We start from the raw sequence: 19,869 nt of genomic DNA, 5'->3' as shown, positions 1-19,869 counted from the left end.
TATTATATTGTCATTTAAAGAATTATAGATTTACATCTCTTGAACGCAATCAACTTGCCAGATTTAAAAATAACCTTACTGGGAAATCACACTTTGCAATAATCTGAGCACTGCGCCCAGAAAAATATGCTTTGCTATACAGACAAACGGCCATGTTGGAGAGATCTAAAATCGAAAATACTATGTAAATAATCCATTACCTTTGATTCTCTTCATCAGATGTCACTTCCCGATATCCCAGGTCCATAACGAATGTAGTTTTGTTCAAAAAAGCTCATCATTTATATCCAAAAAGATCCGTGTTGTTAGCACATGATCTAAGCCAGCCGGACTTCTCGTCATGAACGAGGGGAAAAAATATATTTACGTTCGTTCAAACATGTCAAACGTTGTATAGCATAAATCATTAGTGCCTTTTTTAACCAGAACATGAATAATATTCAAGGTGGACGAATGCATTCTCTTTTATAACGTATTGGAACGAGGGTACCCAACATGAACTCGCGCGCCAGAGTCTAATCGGCCATCACCGTTCCATGGCTCTTGTTCGGTCAGATCTCACAGTAAAAGACTCAAAACACTTTGTAAAGGCTGGTGACATCTAGTGGAAGCAATAGGAAGTGCCAAAACATTAATCAACCCCTGTGTGTTTCAATGGCATAGGCTTAAAGGTAATTCAACACATCAGGTATCCACTTCCTGTCAGAAAATGTCTCAGGGTTTTGCCTGCCAAATGAGTTCTGTTATACTCACAGACACCATTCAATTTAGAAACTTTAGGGTGTTTTCTATCCATATATAATAAGTATATGCATATTCTAGTTACTGGGTAGGATTAGTAACCAGATTAAATCGGGTACGTTTTTTTATCCAGCCGTGAAAATACTGCCCCCTAGCCCCAACAGGTTTTAATGAGGGAAATAAGTATTTGACCCCTCTGCAAAACATGACTTAGTACTTGGTGGCAAAACCCTTGTTAGCAATCACAGAGGTCAGACGTTTCTTGTAGTTGGCCACCAGGTTTGCACACATCTCAGGAGGGATATTGTCCCACTCCTCTTTGCAGATCTTCTCCAAGTCATTAAGGTTTCGACGCTGACGTTTGGCAACCTGAACCTTCAGCTCCCTCCACAGATTTTCTATGGGATTAAGTATCACTGTTCTATCTGAAGTATCACTACTCTGTTCTATCTGAAGTAGAAATACTCTGTTTTTTAAGTGTCATTGCTCTATCTAATGACTGATATATAAAATGTAGAAATGTAGAAACTTGTGCTTGATTATCTTATTAAAAATGCAACTTTCAAAAACCTATGCCCCTTGTTTGGCTTACTGTAGAAGTGCTTGTACTTCGTCTGGCAAAGTTTAGTTTGAATGTTGGCCGTCAGTCAGTGAAGCATTACATTATGATACACACTGAGTGTACAAAACATTATCAACACCTGCCCACTACTCTGTTCTATCTGAAGTATCACTACACTGTTGAACTTTAAGTATCACTGTTCTATCTGAAGTATCACTACTCTGTTATATCTGAAGTATCACTACTCTGTTCTATTTTAAGTATCACCGCTCTATCTAAAGTATCAATACTCTGTTCTGTTTTAAATATCACTGCTCTATCTGAAGTATCACTACTCTGTTCTATCTGAAGATTCACTACTCTGTTTAATCTGACGTATCACTACTCTATTCTATCTGAAGTATCACTACTCTATTCTATCTGAAGTATCTCTACTCTATTCTATCTGAAGTATCTCTACTCTATTCTATCTGAAGTATCACTACTCTGTTATATCTGAAGTATCACTACTCTGTTATATCTGAAGTATCACTACTCTGTTATATCTGAAGTATCACTACTCTGTTATATCTGAAGTATCACTACTCTGTTATATCTGAAGTATCACTACTCTGTTATATCTGAAGTATCACTACTCTATCTGAAGTATCACTACTCTTATCTGAATTATCACTACTCTATTCTATCTGAAGTATCTCTACTCTATTCTATCTGAAGTATCACTACTCTATTCTATCTGAAGTATCACTACTCTGTTATATCTGAAGTATCACTACTCTGTTATATCTGAAGTATCACTACTCTGTTATATCTGAAGTATCACTACTCTGTTATATCTGAAGTATCACTACTCTATCTGAATTATCACTACTCTGTCCTATCCGGATTGTCATTACTCTGTTCTATCCGAAGTATCATTACGCTTTTCTATCTGAAGTATCACTACTCTATCTGAAATATCACTACTGTGTTCTAACACAACAGACATCCTGTTAGTACAAGTATAGCTCTGAAATATGTCAGTGAATTATAATTGAGCTGAGCTTGTCACCTCATCTTCTACTGTGTAGTGTGTTCACCAAAAGCTGATGATGGATTGTAAATAAGTTCCTAAGTCAATATTTGGTCATGTCTTGTTAATGCTTCATTAGCGAACTGAGTACTTAGAAATGATTGAGTGGTGGTGTTGTACACTGAGTGTACAAAACATTCCTAATATTTAGTTGCATGCCACCCTTTTGCTTTCAGAACAGCCTCAGATCGTCGGGGTACGGACTCTACAAGGAGTCGAAAGCGTTCCACAGGGATGCTGGCCCATGTCGACCCCAATGCTTCCCACAGTTGTGTCAAGTTGGCTGGATGTCCTTTGGGTGGTGGACCATTCTTGATACTCAAGGGAAAATGTTGAGTGTGAAAAACCCAGCAGCGTTGCAGTTCTTGACTCAAACCGGTGCTCCTGGCACCTACTACCATATCCCGTTCAAAGGCACTTAAATCTTTTGTCTTGCCCATTCATCCTCTGAAAGACACACATACACAATCCATGTCTCAATTGTCTCAAGACTTAAAAATCCTTCTTTAACCCGTCTCCTTCCCTTCATCTACACTGATGGAAGAGGATTTAACAGGTGACATCAATCAGGGATCATAGCTTTCATCAGGAGTCTTAATGTTATGTACACTCATTGTATAGGGAATGAAGAGCACTTTAGGGACGTACCCTACATATCAGGAATATCGATAGTTACCCAGGGATAATTATGATTAATACCTTTACACAATGTCAATTACAGTAAAGGTAATCCTACCTCTGACAGACAGACAAACAGAACAATGCTAACACCTAAAGTTTGATCAGTTCCCTCCTTAGATACAGAATCAACTATCCCAGCATCATCAAGGTTCTTCCTTGAGTGTAGTAGTTTAAAAGGAGGCAACTGGTGACTCACAGTATCAGTAGGAACAGGAAGAGTACCTGTTCAGGTGGACCAGGAGGACTCGTTAGAAGAACCATGATGGCACTGCAATGGGTGAAGCCGTGGATCGCTCTCGTCTTCGGACTATCTGCTGCACATTCTGAGACTGGTAAGAAAAGACAAGACAAGATATGATGAAATACAATTTAACATCACTTTTGGATAACCCATGTAGCATAGTCTTGTGGCCAGTTGGTAGGTGTTTGCAACGCCATCATGGTGTGTGCAACGCCAGGGTTGTGGGTTCGATTCCCACAGGGGCCAGTACAAAAAAAATAAAAAAATGCATGAAATGAAATGTATGCATTCACTACTGTAAATTGCTCTGGATAAAAGCGTCTGCTGAATGACTAAAATGTAAAAAAAAATGTATAGTTTAGGAACTATAGAGGAGCTGGATTAGAAGCAAAATAAGACTTGTTCCCTGTCTATTTCCAGTTATGATTCCAGATATGACTTCCATTGGGAGTCTATATGATTCCAAACTGCAAATCTTATCAGGTAATTTGTTGTTGTTGAATATATTTCACCAAATACTCAAATATCTATATTCTACTGTACTGTTATACTATACATCTTATATTCAGACATGGATGGTGCAACTATACTGTACATTTCCCCCCATGCAGCAGGAGTGAGTCCCACTCATAACGGGCAGGTCTGCAGCACATGGGGTAACTACCACTACAAAACCTACGATGGAGACTTCTTCCAGCTGCCCTACACCTGTAACTACGTGCTGTCGTCATTGTGTAAGAGCAGCAGTGGCTACGAGGCCTTTAACATTCAGCTGCAGCGCGGGGAGGTAGATGGGCTGCCCACCATCACTAAGGTATTCCTTTGTGATCAGTCTTTTAATTATTTTTAAATTTCACTATTGATTAATTGTTTTTAAATTGCACTATTGATTAATTGTGTTTAATGCTCTATGATCTTAATGTAAGGTGACCTTGAGGGTCCTGAAAGGCGTCTGTCAAATAAAATGTCCTACCGTTATTATTATTATTAAGGTTTCTTTGAAGCTGGATGGAACCTTCGTGGAGCTGGCCAACGGTAACGTCAGCGTCAACGGATTAAAGTGAGTTCCCAGTCTAGTCAACAATGGATCTCAGATGTGTAAAACCATTGGCTCTTAGATGTGTAAAATATATAGTAATACAGGAAGTAAATGATACGGGGGTTTGTTATCACTTAACTACATCCAATGGGATTCATTTTATTCAGAGATCCATCTTTTTTTGTTTCGTTCAATTGCATTTATCAAATGTAGGGGTAAAAAAAGAAAGGAATGTATTTTATTTTTCACTTCAGTTGCTACTTTTGTACGAAGACTTGAGGTAAAATTCATAAGTTAAAAAAAATGGATGCAGTGCTGCATCATCATTTAACTCATCTTGAGATCAACTTTTTGCTGTTTTAACAATTTGTACATAATGTCAGTTTCAACGGGCAACAGTGAGTTCATCAGCGATCTAAAAGCATTCAGAGGTAAAACTCCCATTCTGAAGTTTAGTTGATGTGCATTTACAGATGAAAGTTATCAAGCTGAAATTCCATTTGATGAAATCCTACTGTATACAGACATGTTTACCTAGTACAGTCTCAATAGGGGAGGAAGAAAAATACAAAGAAAATACTTTAAAGGACAATTTCGACCCTCGTTGAAATACCGACTCTCCTCTCTGATGAACACTTTATTGTTTGTCCCCCTAGGGTCACCATACCATTTGGTCAGTTTAACATCTTCATTGAGAGGACTGTTTCCTATGTGAAGATCACAGCCAAGCTGGGGTTAGTCGTCATGTGGAATGAAGATGATTCCCTCTGGGTATGTGTTCAGTATGCTTACTCATCTCCATACGTCTTCTGTTACACTACAGTGATATGTGGTTGTTTCACCTGCTTTGGTTCAATACACTGATTGTAAATCGCTCTGGATGAGAGTGTCTGCTAAATGTCAAATGTAAATGTGATGCTTTGGTGCAATATTCTGGTCCTGATGAAAACGGTCTGTAGTTAGCTAGTGACTGTTGGGAACATCAGTGTTAGAGGAACTGTTGGGATAAGAGTGGGAACATCAGTGTTAGAGGAACTGTTGGGATAAGAGTGGGAACATCAGTGTTAGAGGAACTGTTGGGATAAGAGTGGGAACAGAGTGTTAACCACTGATGGGACAGGACAGACCAATAATCAATCTACCTCCTGGGTTATATTTCTGCACGGTGACATACAACATTCTTACATTAAAAGTTGTTTTATTCAGTCTAACGATCATACCAACAGTTGTGGTCTCTTTAGTAAGGCCACAGATTGGCAGGTAAAGTGATATTAGAATAGGCTTTGCTCCAATCAAGGATGTGGACCAATGTATTTCCTCCAACAACCCATCATCTAGGCTTCAGTGAAAAAAACTCCGAAAATTGTTGTCCTAAATGGCACCCTATTCCCTTTATAGTGCACTACTTTGGATTAGGGCACATAAGGCTCTTGTTGAAAGTTGTGTACTATATAGGGAATAGGGTGCCATTTGGTGGGGACAGTATGGAAGAACGTATTATTTTAATCAGTTCACAGAGTGTGATTAGATCAGAAAGTCACGATATTGTCTCAATATCTATTGACATTGCAGTGAGTAAATACTGTATGTATCATCGTTCCCCTTCGTGTGTACGTAAATAATCCCAGTGTACTCAAACATCCTAACCTCAGACTAAAACTAAATTGCATAGCAGACAGACCAGTTTCCAGACAACTCACATTCAATTTAATGAGGAAAACATCATGAATATGATGCTTCATTTATTATTATTCTAAATGCACGCAGGAAAATACAAAACAACATGATGAGAGTTTAAAAGGTTTTAACAACATGATGAGAGTTTAAAAGGTTTTAACAACATGATGAGAGTTTAAAAGGTTTTAACAACATGATGAGAGTTTAAAAGGTTTTAACAACATGATGAGAGTTTAAAAGGTTTTAACAACATGATGAGAGTTTAAAAGGTTTTAACAGCATGATGAGAGTTTAAAAGGTTTTAACAGCATGATGAGAGTTTAAAAGGTTTTAACAACATGATGAGAGTTTAAAAGGTTTTAACAACATGATGAGAGTTTAAAAGGTTTTAACAACATGATGAGAGTTTAAAAGGTTTTAACAACATGATGAGAGTTTAAAAGGTTTTAACAACGTGATGAGAGTTTAAAAGGTTTTAACAACGTGATGAGAGTTTAAAAGGTTTTAACAACATGATGAGAGTTTAAAAGGTTTTAACAACATGATGAGAGTTTAAAAGGTTTTAACAGCATGATGAGAGTTTAAAAGGTTTTAACAGCATGATGAGAGTTTAAAAGGTTTTAACAACATGATGAGAGTTTAAAAGGTTTTAACAACATGATGAGAGTTTAAAAGGTTTTAACAACATGATGAGAGTTTAAAAGGTTTTAACAACATGATGAGAGTTTAAAAGGTTTTAACAACGTGATGAGAGTTTAAAAGGTTTTAACAACGTGATGAGAGTTTAAAAGGTTTTAACAACATGATGAGAGTTTAAAAGGTTTTAACAACATGATGAGAGTTTAAAAGGTTTTAACAACATGATGAGAGTTTAAAAGGTTTTAACAACATGATGAGAGTTTAAAAGGTTTTAACAACATGATGAGAGTTTAAAAGGTTTTAACCTCTTGGGTCGAGACGTTCCGCTAGCGGAACCCCGTTCCGCCGTCGGAACCCCTAGCCAACAGCCAATGGCATCGCATGGCGCGAAACACAAAACCAACTAAAATACCACAATTCAATTTTCTCAAACAATCAACTGTTTTACACCATTTTAAAGATAAGACTCATTAATCTAACCACATTGTCCGATTTCAAAAAGGCTTTACAGCGAAAGCAAAACATTAGATTATGTCAGGAGAGTACATAGCCACAAATAATCACACTGCCATTTTCAAAGCAAGCATATATGTCACAAAAACCCAAACCACAGCTAAATGCAGCACTAACCTTTGATGATCTTCATCAGATAACACTCCTAGGACATTATGTTATACAATACATGCATGTTTTATTCAATCAAGTTCATATTTATATCAAAAAACAGCTTTTTACATTAGCATGTAATGTTCAGAACTAGCATACCCACCGAAAACTTCCGGTGAATTTACTAAATTACTCATGATTAACCTTTGACAAAATACATAACAATTATTTTAAGAATTATAGACACAGAACTCCTTTATGCAAACGCTATGTCCAATTTTAAAATAGCTTTTCTGCGAAAGCACATTTTGCAATATTCTGAGTACATAGCTTGGCCATCAAGGCTAGCTATTCAGACCCGCCAACGTCGGGGCAGCCTAAACTCAGAATTACTATTAGAAAAATTCGATTGCCTTTGCTGTTCTTCGTCAGAATGCACTCCCAGGACTTCTACTTCAACAACAAATGTTGTTTTGGTTCTAAATAATCCATAGTTATATCCAAATACCTCTGTTTTGTTCGTGCGTTCAGGTCACTATCCGAAGGGTAACGCGCGAGCGCATTTCGTGACAAAGAAATTCAAAATATTCCATTACCGTACTTAGAAGCATGTCAAACACTGTTTAAAATCAATTTTTATGCTATTTTTCTCGTAAAATATTGATAATATTCCAACCGGGCAACGTTGTATTCATTCAAAGAGTGAAAGAAAAAAATGGAGAAGTCTCGTGAACGCGCATCTCAGTCTCACTGACCACTTACAAATTCTGCTGCTGTTCTTTGCCCAGAGACAGCAGACACCCCATTCCACTTTCTGGCGGCTGAAATGCTTGTAACACAGGTACAAGGAGTGGAATGTTAGCATAAACTGACTGGTACCCAGGCTAGAACAAGGATTGGAATGTTAGCATAAACAGACTGGTACCCAGGCTAGAACAAGGAGTGGAATGTTAGCATAAACAGACTGGTACCCAGGCTAGAACAAGGAGTGGAATGTTAGCATAAACACACTGGTACCCAGGCTAGAACAAGGAGTGGAATGTTAGCATAAACAGACTGGTACCCAGGCTAGAACAAGGAGTGGAATGTTAGCATAAAGAGACTGGTACCCAGGCTAGAACAAGGAGTGGAATGTTAGCATAAACACACTGGTACCCAGGCTAGAACAGATGAAGCATTTGAAATGTCAGTACATATGAACTGCTGTAGGTGCATGTACAGCTAGCTGTATGTGAAATGTCAATATATATGAACTGTTGTTGGCGCTTCAATAGCTAAATGTATGTGAAATGTCAATATATATGAACTGCTGTCAGGGCATGGCCAGCTAGCTGTATGTGAAATGTACATATTTGCGATGCATTAACCCTCAGACATCTTCCATTGGTTTTATAGGTGGAGCTGGACTCAAAGTTCCAGTGTGTGATTAGATCAGAAGTCACGATATTGTCTCAATATCTATTGACATTGTAGTGAGTAAATACTGTATGTATCATCGTTCCCCTTCGTGTGTACGTAAATAATCCCAGTGTACTCAAACATCCTAACCTCAGACTAAAACTAATTTGCATAGCAGACAGACCAGTTTCCAGACAACTCACATTCAATTTAATGAGGAAAACATCATGAATATGATGCTTCATTTATTATTATTCTAAATGCACGCAGGAAAATACAAAACAACATGATGAGAGTTTAAAAGGTTTTAACAACATGATGAGAGTTTAAAAGGTTTTAACAACATGATGAGAGTTTAAAAGGTTTTAACAACATGATGAGAGTTTAAAAGGTTTTAACAACATGATGAGAGTTTAAAAGGTTTTAACAACATGTTGAGAGTTTAAAAGGTTTTAACAACATGATGAGAGTTTAAAAGGTTTTAACAACGTGATGAGAGTTTAAAAGGTTTTAACAACATGTTGAGAGTTTAAAAGGTTTTAATAACATGATGAGAGTTTAAAAGGTTTTAACAACATGATGAGAGTTTAAAAGGTTTTAACAACATGATAAGAGTTTAAAAGGTTTTAAAGGGAAGAGTGCATGTGCAGGAGAGGTAAAAACAGAGGGGATTGTAAGACACCTCCCCCTTTCAGATGTTTATAGAACACAAACCAACAAAAAATAGAATCCTGATTATTAAAAGAATAAACAAATAGTTGGGAAGATTCATACAGTGAATGTATTGGGTATTGTTGTTCAGATCCTATCCATTTCATGTCAGACCAGAATAAAACTACAGTGAAACAGGTTTCCTATTGTAGATATATTGTACACGTGATCCCTAATCCACATAATTCACTTTAATGAATAACCACTTGGGTAAACAATACATTAAACATTGAATAATATTAGCAAAGTCCTGGGCACACTTTTGTATTTGTTTTAGGTATCCTAATGCTCTGTATTGATCCTATCTGTACATACCTAACCTGAAACACAGTGCCTGTTTTGTGCTCACATTCCACTCCTTGTACTCAGCATCATATGCCAAACATAGGTATATCAAATCAAATTCTACTGGTCGCATACACATATTAAAAAGATGTTATTGCGGAAGTAGCGAAATGCTTGTAACACAGGTACAAGGAGTGGAATGTTAGCATAAACTGACTGGTACCCAGGCTAGAACAAGGAGTGGAATGTTAGCATAAACTGACTGGTACCCAGGCTAGAACAAGGAGTGGAATGTTAGCATAAAGAGACTGGTACCCAGGCTAGAACAAGGAGTGGAATGTTAGCATAAACAGACTGGTACCCAGGCTAGAACAAGGAGTGGAATGTTAGCATAAACAGACTGGTACCAAGGCTAGAACAAGGAGTGGAATGTTAGCATAAACAGACTGGTACCCAGGCTAGAACAAGGAGTGGAATGTTAGCATAAACAGACTGGTACCCAGGCTAGAACAAGGAGTGGAATGTTAGCATAAACACACTGGTACCCAGGCTAGAACAAGGAGTGGAATGTTAGCATAAACAGACTGGTACCCAGGCTAGAACAAGGAGTGGAATGTTAGCATAAACTGACTGGTACCCAGGCTAGAACAAGGAGTGGAATGTTAGCATAAAGAGACTGGTACCCAGGCTAGAACAAGGAGTGGAATGTTAGCATAAACAGACTGGTACCCAGGCTAGAACAAGGAGTGGAATTCTAGCATAAACAGACTGGTACCCAGGCTAGAACAAGGAGTGGAATGTTAGCATAAACAGACTAGTACCCAGGCTAGAACAAGGAGTGGAATGTTAGCATAAACACACTGGTACCCAGGCTAGAACAAGGAGTGGAATGTTAGCATAAACAGACTGGTACCCAGGCTAGAACAAGGAGTGGAATGTTAGCATAAAGAGACTGGTACCCAGGGTGGAACAGTTGATGCATGTGAAATGTCAGTACATATGAACTGCTGTAGCTGCATGGCCAGCTAGCTGTATGTGTAATCTACATATTTGCGATGCATTAACCCTCAGCTATCTTCCATTGGTATTATAGGTGGAGCTGGACTCAAAGTTCCAGAATCAGACTTGTGGGCTGTGTGGAGACTTCAACGGAGTCCAGATTTACGACGAGTTCATTAGTCATGGTAAACAAAATCACCAAATGTCTTAGAGGGGCGGATTACGCTCCTGTTCTGCTTATCAATGTATAGGTTCAATCTATGGGTTAGGAAGGGGTTATAAAGTATTTTTCTAGGTACCATTTTAAGAAAGGGTTATCAAAAACACAAAACACATGATGACAGAGACTGTTTGTTAGGGGAAATAAACAGGTAAGATAAAACTATGTTTATTTTCCTACAGGTGATCATCTGAAGACAATCGACTATGGTGATATTTGGAAGATGAATGGCCCAACAGAGACCTGTACAGAAATCCCTGGTCACACTGAACAGTGTGAAGAACAGGTATTTACAAGCCTAGATCTGAGCTGAACATTTAAGATTTCTAATTCATTACATTTAAACATGACTGTTAGTTTAAAATATCAATATCAACATCATCATGGCTGACATTTGATCAGTTCATAATCCCTCTATGTTGCCTCTAGTAATTCTTCTTCTTCTTCATCCTTTCAGACCGAACTTTGTGAGCAGCTTCTCACCAGTCTTGCCTTCAGTAGCTGTAAGGACCTGATTGCCACAGACTCCTTCATCAAGGCCTGTGCAGAAGACATGTGTCACTGTGGCAACAGCAGCAGCAGTTCCTGCGCCTGCCCCACCATGTCTGAGTACTCCCGCCAGTGTGCTCACGCAGGGGGGAAACCCCAAGAGTGGAAGACCGACCAGTTCTGCAGTAAGGGAATCTATTTTGCATATCCTTTTTGTTTTCATTTTGGATTGTTTGTTTGTATTTCTCTGTTGGTAGTTTTGATGTGGGAGGGGAAAAAAATCCTCAGCCAGAGCTTTGTTGTAACTCAAAGTAAACACTTTTGACATGCAATAATGCTTTGCCTTAGGTAATCTATAGTGTCTTCTTCTTTGACATGCTAGTATTTACATTTATGTGACTGAAAACTGAGGAGCAAATCCACATTTTCACTTAGTCTTCCAATGATTTCAATAGAAGAATATGTGAAAATGTGAACTAATGAAGACTCAGAAACAGATTTGTGACCAGGGTTATTTGTCTGTGTTGAGCAGTGAAGACGTGTCCTTTAAGCATGCAGTACCAGGAGTGTGGTAGTCCCTGCACTGATACCTGCTCCAACCCAAAGAGGAACCAGCATTGTGAGGAACACTGCACCGACGGATGCTTCTGCCCTGCTGGTACATGCACTCATTTACTGAATACAACATCATATGTCAGCTATGTAACTATTTTAAAGTAGCTGAGTACAACATTAAATGTCAGCTATGTAACTATTTTAAAGTAGCTAAATACAACATCACATGTCAGCTATGTAACTATTTTAAAGTAGCTGAATACAACATCATATGTCAGCTATGTAACTATTTTAAAGTAGCTGAGTACAACAGTTTCGAGTAAAGTCCAAAGTAATAATGCGTAAGTCCCAAGTAAAGTTCCACAGCTCATGTCGAGTAAAGTCACAAGTCCCTGTGATTTCTGTGAATCTGATTGGTCAAGACACAGAACAAAACGCACAGAACCTGCAGCACTCTGATTTAAAATACCAGACAGGTTTACATGCGCAAGATGACAAATCGAGTCATACAGCTCAAGTCCAAGTTAAATTACGAGTCATACAGCTCAAGTCCAAGTTAAGTCACGAGTCATAGATGCTCAAGTCCAAGTTAAGTCACGAGTCATAGATGCTCAAGTCCAAGTTAAGTCACGAGTCATTAAGTTGAAGTCTAGTGTCAAGTGTTTTACTTTTTGTCAAGTCTCAAATTGCAAAAACTTGGGACTATAGAGTCCAAGTCACACGTCCCTGTATTTTAAACCAAGAAGACCGAATAAAACCTCATGTCAGTTATGTGCATAGCTGCGGGAAGTAGGGGTGCTGAGTGTCCTGCAGCACCCCTTAAAAAATCATAATAATAAAAACAATATATATAAAAAATGTACACTGGGCCTTTAATAGTCTTTAATAGTTTAATAGTTAGTGTCAGTTATGGGATCAGGTGACTAAATGTTTTGAATGTCATTTATGGGATCAGTTGACTAAATGTAATGTATTGAATCTAATTTACGGCATCAGTTAACTAAATGTAATGTATTTAATCTAATTTACAGCATCAGTTGACTAAATGTAATGTATTTCATGTAATTTACGGGATCAGTTAACTAAATGTAATGTATTTAATATAATTTACAGCATCAGTTGACTAAATGTAATGTATTTAATCTAATTTACGGCATCAGTTGACCAAATGTAATGTATTTAATCTAATTTACGGCATCAGTTGACTAAATGCATTGAATGTAATTTACGGGATCAGTTGACTAAATGCATTGAATGTCATTCTCGTAGGAACTGTGTTTGATGACATCACTCATAAAGGCTGTGTAGCTGTGAACCAGTGCTTTTGTCTCCACAACGGACAATCTTACCAACCTGGACAATCATTCTCAAGAACATGCCATGAATGGTAAGAGCTGCATTGCGTTTATATACACTGAATTATTGTGTGTGTTGAGGCGGATGTGTTGAGACGGATGTGTTGAGCTGGATGTGTTGAGGCTAAACTGGATGTGTTGAGCTGGATGTGTTGAGGCTAAACTGGATGTGTTGAGGCTAAACTGGATGTGTTGAGCCGGGTGTGTTGAGCTGGATGTGTTGAGGCTAAACTGGATGTGTTGAGCTGGATGTGTTGAGCTGGATGTGTTGAGGCTAAACTGGATGTGTTGAGCTGGATGTGTTGAGGCTAAACTGGATGTGTTGAGGCTAAACTGGATGTGTTGAGGCGGATGTGTTGAGCTGGATGTGTTGAGCTGGATGTGTTGAGGCTAAACTGGATGTGTTGAGGCTAAACTGGATATGTTGATCCGGATGTGTTGAGCCGGATGTGTTGAGGCTAAACTGGATGTGTTGAGCCGGATGTGTTGAGGCTAAACTGACTGTCTCTGTCTGTTAGTACCTGTAACCAAGGCCAGTGGAGTTGTGTGGATCTAGATTGCCCAGCTACCTGCTCCATAGTGGGAGGTTCCCACATCACCACCTACGATGGGAAAGCCTACACCTTCCATGGAGACTGCTCATATGTCCTGTCCAAGGTAGGGATCTAACCTGCTGTATGGAGTGATATTAATGCCAACAGAAATATTGAATAACAATGTGATGTCTTCCATTGTGGCTCAGTTGGTAGAGCACGGTGTCTGCAAAGCCATTATGGTGTGTGCAATGCCAGGTTTGTGGGTTCGATTCCCACGGGGGGGGCCAGTACAAAGAAAATGCATGAAAAGAAATGTATGCATTCACTACTGTAAGTCGCTCTGGATAAGAGCGTCTGCTAAATGACAAAAATGTAAATGTGATTTTTTTTCAAGCAAATTCACAGTGATTCAATTCAGATTCCATGTCAGTTGGCAGTAATATGACTCCATCCTGACATGTTCTGTATGTTTAGTAGATTTAACTCCTAACTCGCTAGCGAACATGTACTGGCCCACGAACGGGCCACATCAAGCATAGGTTGCGGCTGACAGCTGGCAGTCACTTGCATTGGAGGTGCTTATAGATACCATTGCTATCACTATCCATATTAATCTCATAAATAACATCAGACTTTTCAATCAAGTTGAATCATAATGTACAGTGGCCTTCAGAAGGTATTCACACCCCTTGAAATGTTCCACATTTTGTTGTGCCTGAATTAAAAGTGTATTAAATAGTGATTTTCTTTTTGGGGGGGGGGGTCACTGGCCTACACACAATATTCCATAATGTCAAAGTCAAATTCTTCTTTTCAAAATTGAACTAATTTATTTAAAAGAAAGATCTGAAATGTTGAATCAATAAGTATTCAACCACTTTATGGCAGCCGAAATAAATTCAGGAGTAAACATGTGCTTAACAAGTCACATAATAAGTGTCATGGACTCACTCTGTGTCCAACAATAGTGTTTAACTTGATTTTTGAACAACTACCTCATCTCTGTACCCCACACATACAATTATCTGTAAGGTCCCTCAGTCCAGCAGTCAAACACAGATTCAACCACAAAGACCAGGGAAGTTTTCCAATGCCTCGCAAAGAAGGGCACCTATTGGTAGATGGGTAAAAATTAAAAAGCAGACATTGAATATCCCTTTAAGCATGGTGAAGTTATTAATTACACTTTGGATAGTGTATTAAAACACCCAGTCACTACAAAGATACAGGCGTCCTTCCTAACTGAGTTGCCAGAGAGGAAGGAAACCACTCAGGGATTTCACCATGAAGCAAAAGGTTACTTTGAAACAGTTACAGAGTTTAATGGCTGTGATAGGAGAAAATTGAGGATGGATCAACCACCTTGTAGTTACACCACAATACTAAACTAATTGACAAGTGAAAATAAGGAATCCTGTACAGAATAAAAACATTCCAAAACATGCATCCTGTTTGCAAGAAGGCACTAAAGTAATACTGCAAAAAAATGTGGCAAAGCAATTAACTATTTCTTCTGAATACAAAGTGTTATGTTTGGGGCAAATCCAATACAACACATTACTGCGTACCACTCTCCATATTTTCAAGCTTTGTGGTGGCTGCATCATGTTATGGCTGCATCATGTTATGGGGATGCTTGTAATCATTAAGGACTGTGGAGTTTTTCAGGATAAACGGTCAACAGAATGGAGCTAAGCACAGCAACAATCCTAGAGGAAAACCTGGTTCAGTCTGCTTTCCATCAGACACTGGGAGAGAAATTCAGCTGGATGATGACCTAAAACACACAGCCAAGTATACACTGGAGTTGCTTACCAAGATGACATTGAATGTTCCTGAGTGGCCTAGTTACAGTTTTAACTTAAATCAGTTTTAAAATCTATGACAAGACTTGAAAATGGCTGTCTATCAGTGATCAACATCCAACTTGACAGAGCTTGAAGAATGTACAAAAATAAATAATTGCAAATATTGTTCAATCCAGGTGTGCAAATCTCTTAGAAACTTATCCAGAAACACTCACAGCTGTAATCGCTGCCAAAGGTGATTCTAACATGTATTGACTCAGGGGATGAATACTAACGTAAATAAGAAATTTCTGTATTTCATTTTCAATAAATTAGCAAACGTTTTTAAAAACATGTTTTCACGTTGTCATTATTGTGTGAAAAAAAACAATATTTAATAAATTTTAAATTCAGGCTGTAACACGACAAAATGTGTAATAAGTCAAGGGGTGTGAATACTTCCTGAAGGAACTGTAATTCCCTAGAACCGAAAGTAGGCAAGTAGTAAGTAGTGTGTTACAAAAAATTAGTTCCCTTAGCTTTACTGTCATACCTTAACTTTCCTATCATACCATAACTTAACTGTCATACCTTGTACCAATTGTCCCCAGCAAACCAACAAGACTGCTTTCACAGTCCTGGGTGACATAGTGAAATGTGGGAAGACGGACGTTGAGACCTGCCTAAGATCTGTAACCCTGGTGACTCCAGAGTCCATGGTAAGTTAGCCTTTCTGCAGTGACACACCCACCTGATAGTGTCATATTAAAATATATCAACATCAAACCATGTTGTATATGTTCAGGGGAAAAAAGCTCAATGTTGAGACTTCTGCTGCTGTCAGTGACTCGTATCACCACTTCAGGGTTGGAGTAAATCCCATTTAAATTCCAGTCAATTCAGGCAGTCCACTGAAATTCCAATTCCAATGCTCTTCATTGTTTTTTCAGTGAGGAACATTTGGAATTGGAATTAGGTTTACTCTCTGAATTGACTGGAATTGACTCCAACCCTGTTCCACACTTCTTATCACCTGGGGAGTCGCTTTTACTCAAGTTGTAATTTGTCACTTGCAGATTATCGTCATCGAGGCCAGTGGAAAGGTCTTTGTCAACAAGATGTTTTCTCAGTTGCCGCTTTTCATGGGTGAGTGACTGATTGATGGCTGCTTGAGAAAAGAGATACAGAAATGTGATATCTGTCTATTTTTTGTAGTCATTAATCAGTATAAACGTATGTTTGAAACCCTTCCCGTGCAGTACGTACCGTACCAGAAGTTGTCTCTTTTTATCGTCTTTCTTTCCTTGTCTAGCAGCATGTAACACCATAAGCATCCCACAATAGGGAAGTGGGAGCTAAAAGTTCATGGTAAACCAGATTGTGACTAGAACTTGTGTATATTTTCCACAGCGGATGTAAAGATCTTTCAGCCCTCTACGTTCTACATCGTTGTGCATACCTCTTATGGGCTCCGACTAGAGGTGCAGATAACACCTATAATGCAGGTCTACATCGTAGCTAGCAGTTCACACAAAGAAAAAACCCAGGGTATGTTTCTCTCTGTTCATTTAACGTCTTTGTGAAAAGATAAGCGTCTTTGAAAAGCGCTATATGAATCTCATGCATTATTATTATTATTATTATTATTATTGCTCCTAATCTCAGCTCGTTACCTGTATAAAAGACACCTGGCAGCCAGAAATCTTTCTGATTGAGAGGGGGTGAAATACTTATTTCCCTCATTAAAATGCAAATCATTTTATAACATTTTTGACATGTGTTTTTCTGGATTTTTTTCGTTGTTATTCTGTCTCTCACTGTTCAAATAAACCTACCATTAAAATTATAGACTTATCATTTCTTTGTCAGTTGGCAAACGTACAAAATCAGCAGGGGATCAAATACTTTTTTCCCTCACTGTATAAAAGCTGATTGGTTATCAAATTATTGTTATTGTTACATGTGTCACTATACCAGTTGTTTGAGTGGTTCGGTCAAACCTCACCTGAAACAATTATTAATAAACTAATGATACTTGATGCATTGCATCTTCAGTCAATGTTACTTCAAACCCCCTGTTATAATGTTTTGTACATCTTATCCAGGTCTTTGCGGAGACTTTAACAGCGTCCAAGCTGACGACTTCAGAACCATCAATGGACTGGTGGAAGGAACCGCTGTAACATTCGCCGACACGTGGAAGAACAAAGCAAGCTGTCCTGATGTGGCACAGAGCTTTGAGATCCCATGCAGTCTGAGTGTAGAGAACGGTACTCCTTCAACCTTTTTAAACACTAACATATGTCTAATGCAGTGGGTTTCAAACTAGGGGTCACGACCCCATGTGATGTCACTTTATATGAAAATGGGGTCACGGGAGAATTTCCAAAATACAATAAAATATATACACTGAACAAAATATAAACGCAACATGTAAAGTGTTGGTCCCATGCTTCATGAGCTGAAATAAAAGATCCCAGACATTTTCCTGACGCACAAAAAGCTTATTTCGCTCAAATTTTGTGCACAAATTTATTTGCATCCCTGTTAGTGAGCATTTCTCCTTTGCCAAGATAATCCATCTGTCTGACAGGTGTGGCAGATCAAGAAGCTGATTGAACAGCATGAGAATTACACAGGTGCACCTTGTGCTGGGGTCAAACAAATTGCACTCTACAATGTGAGGTTTTGAGGGAGTGTACAATTGGCATGCTGACTACAGGAATGTCCACCAGAGCTGTTGTCAGAGAATTGAATGTTCATTTCTCTACCATAAGCCACCTTCAACATCATTTTAGAGAATTTGGCAATACATCCATCAGACCTCACAACCGCAGAAGACAATCAGAAATACTGTTCATGTTTTTCAATTGACTGCCATCATTTCCCCAAATAAAAAGGTTAACACTGACTGTTAATTACATATTTTTTTCACATGGTTGCCGTCGCGAGAATTTTCTAAATGTGGTCGTGGGCCAAAAAAGTTTGGGAACCCCTGGTCTAATGAAACAATACCCAAACTCGCTTCAGCCCATCTTGAACAAAAAGGGAATCGGGTGCTCGACTGAGGGACTTGATAATACCAAAACTATTCCTTACTAGTAGTAGAAAAAGTATCACTCTGTGCATAGACCTGAGTTTATTTTCTAACCTCTTGGGGCTATGTGGGACGCTAGCGTGCCACTCGTGGTGCACCCTATCAACAGCAGGTGCATTTCAAGAGCGGCAAATTTGAAACCAAATAAATGTCAAAATTCAAATTTTTCAAACATACAACTATCTTACACCCTTTGAAAGATAAACATCTCCTTAATCTAACCACGTTGTCCGATTTCAAAAAGGTTTTACGGCGAAAGCATAAAGTTAGATTATGTTAGGAGAGTACATTGACAATAGCTGTGTGTAATGTTTTGTCAATTCAAAGACAGGCGTCACCAAAACCATAAAACCAGCTAAAATGATGCACTAACCTTTGACAATCTCCATCAGATGACACTCCTAGGACATTATGTTAGACAATGCATGCATTTTTTGTTCTATCAAGTTCATATTTATATCCAAAAACAGCGTTTTACTATGGCGTTGATGTTCAGGAAATCGTTTCCCTTCAATAACCGGCAGGCAAGTCAGCACCACAAATTAAATAATTAAAATTAGAAAACATTTGTAAAATATTATATTGTCATTTAAAGAATTATAGATTTACATCTCTTGAACGCAATCGACTTGCCAGATTTAAAAATAACCTTACTGGGAAATCACACTTTGCAATAATCTGAGCACTGCGCCCAGAAAAATACGCTTTGCGAGGGTACCCAACATGACCTCGCGCGCCAGAGTCTAATCGGCCATCACCGTTCCAAGGCTCTTGTTCGGTCAGATCTCATAGTAAAGACTCAAAACACTTTGTAAAGGCTGGTGACATCTAGTGGAAGCAATAGGAAGTGCCAAAACATTAATCAGCCCCTGTGTGTTTCAATGGCATAGGCTTAAAGGTAATTCAACACATCAGGTATCCACTTCCTGTCAGAAAATGTCTCAGGGTTTTGCCTGCCAAATGAGTTCTGTTATACTCACAGACACCATTCAAACAGTTTTAGAAAGTTTAGGGTGTTTTCTATCCATATATAATAAGTATATGCATATTGTAGTTACTGGGTAGGATTAGTAACCAGATTAAATCGGGTACGTTTTTTTATCCAGCCGTGAAAATACTGCCCCCTAGCCCCAACAGGCTAATTAACCATTTAAATTGTTTCATTATGTTTCGGCATAG

General features: G+C 38.5%; 1 protein-coding gene across 1 annotated transcript in view; it reads left to right on the top strand.

The window, feature by feature from the left end:
- The first annotated feature begins 3,272 nt into the window (after positions 1-3,272).
- Positions 3,273-19,869, top strand: part of LOC106591675 (mucin-5AC) — a 63,585-nt gene continuing 46,988 nt past the window's right edge. The window contains exons 1-15 of the mRNA XM_045688772.1: positions 3,273-3,388; positions 3,718-3,780; positions 3,909-4,111; positions 4,290-4,357; positions 4,993-5,107; positions 10,746-10,836; positions 11,054-11,157; positions 11,329-11,545; positions 11,893-12,018; positions 13,185-13,302; positions 13,789-13,927; positions 16,205-16,312; positions 16,670-16,739; positions 17,004-17,141; positions 17,699-17,863. Of these exons, the coding sequence (XP_045544728.1) occupies positions 3,316-3,388; positions 3,718-3,780; positions 3,909-4,111; positions 4,290-4,357; positions 4,993-5,107; positions 10,746-10,836; positions 11,054-11,157; positions 11,329-11,545; positions 11,893-12,018; positions 13,185-13,302; positions 13,789-13,927; positions 16,205-16,312; positions 16,670-16,739; positions 17,004-17,141; positions 17,699-17,863 (1,798 nt within the window). The 5' untranslated portion in view covers positions 3,273-3,315. The remainder of the gene's footprint in view (positions 3,389-3,717; positions 3,781-3,908; positions 4,112-4,289; positions 4,358-4,992; positions 5,108-10,745; positions 10,837-11,053; positions 11,158-11,328; positions 11,546-11,892; positions 12,019-13,184; positions 13,303-13,788; positions 13,928-16,204; positions 16,313-16,669; positions 16,740-17,003; positions 17,142-17,698; positions 17,864-19,869) is intronic.

Source organism: Salmo salar, chromosome ssa10, assembly GCF_905237065.1.
Source record: "Salmo salar chromosome ssa10, Ssal_v3.1, whole genome shotgun sequence".
NCBI lineage: Eukaryota > Metazoa > Chordata > Actinopteri > Salmoniformes > Salmonidae > Salmo > Salmo salar.
Note: the sequence above shows the minus strand (reverse complement) of the source record. Positions and strands in the feature narration are given on the sequence as shown.